At 50.1% G+C, this 5436-nt stretch overlaps 1 protein-coding gene across 1 annotated transcript; it reads right to left on the bottom strand.

The window, feature by feature from the left end:
- Positions 1-3800: 3800 nt before the first annotated feature.
- On the bottom strand, positions 3801-5176 carry LOC125917305 (guanylate cyclase soluble subunit beta-2-like). Its single transcript, XM_049623540.1, has one exon. It carries the CDS (start codon positions 4654-4656, stop codon positions 4276-4278), a length of 381 nt encoding a protein of 126 aa, XP_049479497.1. The 5' UTR covers positions 4657-5176; the 3' UTR covers positions 3801-4275.
- Positions 5177-5436: the final 260 nt, after the last annotated feature.

Below are 5436 nucleotides of genomic sequence, written 5' to 3'. Positions count from 1 at the left end.
GGAAAGCTGTTCTAAATCTCTCATGGATGGGGCGCCTGGGTGGCGCAGTCGGTTAAGCGTCCGACTTCAGCCAGGTCACGATCTCGCGGTCTGTGAGTTCGAGCCCCGCGTCAGGCTCTGGGCTGATGGCTCGGAGCCTGGAGCCTGTTTCCGATTCTGTGTCTCCCTCTCTCTCTGCCCCTCCCCCGTTCATGCTCTGTCTCTCTCTGTCCCAAAAATAAATAAAAAACGTTGAAAAAAAAAAAATTTAAATCTCTCATGGCATCGTGGTGTCCGAGCTGCTGGCTGGAAGCAGTTTCCCGCCTCAGCCTGACTTGACCTGGGAGAGGACATGCTGAGTATACAGTTTCCCCAGGGGCGGGCGGGGATGAACCACTTGTTAGGTTGAATGCTCAAATAAAAAAGCAGGCGTTACTAACGAGCCAGATACCAAGACGGATGGAGCCCTGCAAAGCAAGTGGAGAGGCTTGCTCAGCACTGTCCCAAGCTATCGAGAAAGACGCTCGTGGTAAATCACATGAAAATCCCACGCTCCAAAGCCTCCCCTGAAATTTAAGAAAAGTTGTGACGATGATATCTTTGCTAATATTTCTATTACTTAAAACATATTCAAGAGAAGACAAGAGTTGGGAGACGTTACCCATCGTAATTACTGTAACATGCCCAGCAGCCACGTGAGCAGACTAATAAACAGAATTCTACTTTGTAGTGTGTGGGATGGTCGATATCAAACAGAGTACTCAGTTTCTCTCTACCTGGATGGGCTCTCCAGTGACAGGATTCATCACTTCTTTTGCAGAAATTCTCATCCCCAGAGCAAAGTTAGCCACTCTTTGAGCATGACTTCCAGTGGGCACTGGTACGCCCCCTACCACCATGTAGGCATCTCCTATAGTTTCCACCTGGAAGAGGGAAGAGAGGGTATTCAGATGGTTTCCTTCATGCATCCAATATATCACTAAATATTTTTGTCATTTTCCACATATCGACAGAAGGACCATATCGAAGCTGGTGGTTACTGGCCAGGAGTATACGGAGCATAAGGGAGGGCTGAGAGGAAAACTGACTCAGGAAACCACCAATGAGCTAGCCCAAAGGGCTTTCTGCTTCTGGTGGAAGCTCCATAGAAGACATGGCTCCTGAGTTGGCGTATGATGCTATGTATCAGCCGTACGTTATTCAGATTAGACACTCTGCCGAATGGAAGGGGTAGAATTACTCTCTGGGAAAACAGTGTGCCCCTCAAAGGCCTTTTGGCACTGGATATTATAAAAAGATTTCTGAAAAACTAAAATTGCTAAGATATCTCCAATTCCCTGTTAGCTGTATCTCCTCACCCCACTCCCATCCACACCAGACCACAGAGCAGCGAAGAGAGAGGCAAAGGAAGACCGATAACCGAGCTCCCGCCCTGCCTGAGCGGGACACACACGCAGTAGGTGAACACTTACTTTGTAGACCTCGTGGACACTGGTTAATCTGTCAAACTTGGAATACATGGAATTCAGCATGGTCACTATCTGGATAGGTTGGCAGGCAGCACAGATGTTAGTAAATGTCACCACGTCACTGAAGAGAATGGTGCAGGTTTTAAATTCTCCTGCAAAACGTAAACTGAGCGTCAGTGAGAGCCAGGGATGTGGGATGATGATTCTCTGGATTCTAGACTCAAGTGCTCTCTGGGAACCAAATCTGGCTGAGCCTTGGGGAAAAGGAGCCGGGTCCATTCGGCCAACAGACACTCCCTGAGTGCCTGCTATGAGCTGGTCGTTGTTCGGGGAGACGCGTGCAACGTGGAACAGACAGCACCTCTGCCTCTAAGGTGCTCCCAGTCCAGTGAAGAAGACGTAGGAGTAAAGAAGCACCCGGTAAGGTGTGATGAGAGCCATGGCAGGACAGGAATAGGCTGGGTGGGCCCTGGCTTACAGAGAAGCTTCTGGCAGGTGGCCTGCCGCGGAGCCCGAACTACAGGAGATCCAGGCCGGGGCTGACAGAGACTGGTCGTCACGAAGTGGCGACTTCCACTATCCGTGTCTGGCGAGAGGGCTACGTGTGCTCAGCGCGTCCTCCTAACTCCTTGGGCTGCTTCCAGCCTTGCTAATTTTCATACGGCAGCCAGATGACCTGTTGAAGTCAGACCCTCCAATCCTGTGCCTCAAATCCGTGATTTCAACACACTGAGACTAAACTGGAAAATCCTTGGGGTGCCTGGGTGGCTCAGCCAGTTGAGTGCCCGACTCTTGGTTTTGGCTCGGGTCATGATTCCAGGGTTGTGGGATCAAGCCCCACATCAAGCCCCGTGTCAGGCTCCTTGTTACTTAAGATACTCTCTTGCCCTCTCTCTCTCTCTCTTTGCCTCTCCCCTGCTCGTGTGCTCTTTCCTGCTCTCCCCACCGCCCCCCTCAAAAAAAAAAAAAAAACAAAGAAAGAAAGAAAATCCTTACCATGGCCAGTAAGGGGTCCCCTCTGTCCCACCATCTCTCTGATCTCACGTCTCCATGCTCCCTGGCTTACTCCACTCCAGCCACACTGGCCTCCTTGGGGTTTCATAAGTGCCTCCTGCTTAGGCCCCTGGCACCTGCTGTTTCCTCTGCCTCTTTTCTCCAATATCCAAAGGGCTCTGTCTCACATCTCACACGTAACCACCTCAGTGAGAACTTCCTTTATCACTCTATCTAAAATAACAATCCCTAGACTCTATCCTTTTGGCCTGATTTCTGCCCCCAACCCCACAAGCCTTACATGGCATATTTTATGTGGGATTTTTTATTTGTGTGTTGCCTGTCTTCCCCACTGGACTGTAAGCTCCATGAGATGAGAGACTGTTTCGTACTCTGCTGTATCCCCAGCACCTAGAGCAGGGCCTGGCACATAGTAGATCCTCAATAAATACTTGTTGGATGACCAAATGGGTGACTGCTTGAACACAGCTGGGCATTCTCTGTATTATTTATACCTCTGGTAATAATCTCTCCTTCACGTAGTTTCCTCTGCCCTCTGGCTTCTGGCCTGCCATTCTCTCCTCATATTCTCCCTACCTTTCTGATCTCCTTGTTTTACACATTCCACTGGCTTTTCTTCCTCCTTAAATAATAGGTGTTCCTTAAGCTTCAAAACCTAACCCTCGTCCCTTCTCACCTCATGCCCCCTGAATGACCTTATTTATAATTCATAGAGTCGGTGTTTAACCACCACCCACACTGCAATAGTTCCTAGATCGATAGCTTACCCAAGAACTTTCTTCGAGCTCTCCCCACAATTCCTAGCTACCTACTGGTCGTGTCAAGTGGAGTATCCTACAGGCTGCGGTATTTATCTTGAGACTGCCTCACCTTTGCTCCTGCAATCCCGTTCTCCCAAAATGCCTTTCCCTGCTTTTCCTCTGAAATAAAGTCTCAAGGTCTAACTCAAGTGCCCTACACTTGATATATACAAACCCTCACAGCCCCTGCCTCCTGTCTCTTCCTTTCTGACGCCTTTTTATCTTTAATTTCCCTGGCGTCTGTGTTCCCACACCTTTGTCATGGAAAAAGTATGAATGTTGGAGTTAGACGGGCTTCTGATTAGTCTTCAGCTCTTTTACTCATAAACTGGGGTGAATGTAGATTTACTCAGCTGTTTTGGATAATAGCACCCCGCTCATAGAAGTGTTCAGAGAATTCAATGAAATGGCACGTCTAAAACCGTCTAACACAGATCCTGGCACAATAATTGCTCTTTAATGCACGTTAGTTCCCTTTCCTTTGGCTACCGCCACCCCTGTGAAATTATTCTGTCTATGTCTGTCAAACCCGCAAGACTGTGACCTCCTTTGGGTCCCCGAGACCTGGCAGCACCCTGGCATTGAGTTAGTTTACCACACATGTCTGGGGGTGAACACGCACCCGTGACAAGTGGGAAGCGAGGTCAGAGTAAACATGGCATCGTTTCCTCCAGAAATGGCTTGCTCTCCCAGAATGGTCTTTAGAGGCCCATGATTTAGGTAACGTGTGGGTGTATTATGTCCAGCTAAAGAACTCTATTCGTGGCCACTGACGAAAAGGCCAGTGTCAAGCCGTAGCTTTCGGGTCTTAGAGAACGTGCCATAGGTGGGTGAAGTTGACAGGCACTCTTACTTAATCCATGTTTCACTCTGGTATTACTTTCATTATTCTTGATGTTGGGAGAAGAAAACTGAGGACGTGCACCTCAAGCAACCTGCCCAAGATCATGCTGCTAACAAATGATGGACCCAGAATCCAAACCCAGAGCTGTCTGGTTTCGGAGGCTGTGCCCCTAACCCCTGAGGCACACCGCTACTCTTGCCCAGGGGCACCCATGAAGGGGAGGGAATGCTTTACCCGCGGCGACCTTTTTGCCCTCCTTCAGCTGGTTGGCCACATGTTCCGGCAGCATGGCATAAAGCAAGGTCTCGGTTTTCTTCTTTTCTATGGCCAAGTGCTGGGAGAGGACCCGCAGCTCCTCCTTCTTCCTCTCCAGCTGGTTGGACAGCTCAATCTCTGCCAGCCGCTGCTGGTTCAGGAGGATGAGGTCCCTGGTGGTGTCGTGGGGGGCGATGTCAGACAGGTGCATCCGGTGCGCCTCCAGCTCTCGCAGGCTGCGGAGCTTCGGGGAGCACAGGTATATCACGCACCGCGCGGACTCCATCCAGATCATCTGGCCTTGCCGTCACGAGAGAAAGGTGACAGTGCAGCAGGTCACCCGCCGGTGCTACAGCTCGCCAGATCGTCACCCACACAATATGCCCTCGTATCCACCGCACGGTCTCACCCGTTCCCTTCTAGCCAAATTTCTTGACAGCCGTCTGTCTATACATCCTGTCTCCACTTACCCATCTTCCCCGGCTCACAGCGCCTCTCTTTACTTGGAAGTGGCCCCATCCCTGGCTTCTGATCTACCTACTCCAATACGAGTCTATCTGTCTCTCCCTTACTGAGGCCTTCTGCTGTTGGATGGCGTTGGGCAGAACCCCCTCCCTGAAACCTCACTTTCACGGACTTCCCCGACACTTCTTGCAATTTTTCCTTTAGGTTTTTTCGCTCATTCCTTCAATGCTGGTGTTCCCCGGGGTTCTGTCTTGGTGTTCTCTCTTAGTATTCCACAACTGCCTCCGACACCATGCTGACAATGAATCTGAATTCCCAGAGAAACCTTGCTGCCTGGACTCAATGCATATTTCCTTAAAAACAGATCTGTTTATTATTTTATTATAAAAGTGGTACACATGCATTGCAGAAAATGAAAACGGCTGGAGACAATATTAAAAGTCACCCATAGGGGCGCCTGGGTGGCTCAGTCGGTTAAGTGCCTGACTTCTGCTCAGGTCATGATCTTGCGGTTTGTGGGTCTGAGCCCCGCGTCGGGGTCTGTGCTGACAGCTCGGAGCCTGGAGCCTGTTTCGGATTCTGTGTCTCCCTCTCTCTCTGCCCCTCCCCC

This window comes from Panthera uncia, unplaced genomic scaffold (assembly GCF_023721935.1).
Source record: "Panthera uncia isolate 11264 unplaced genomic scaffold, Puncia_PCG_1.0 HiC_scaffold_1672, whole genome shotgun sequence".
NCBI lineage: Eukaryota > Metazoa > Chordata > Mammalia > Carnivora > Felidae > Panthera > Panthera uncia.
Note: the sequence above shows the minus strand (reverse complement) of the source record. Positions and strands in the feature narration are given on the sequence as shown.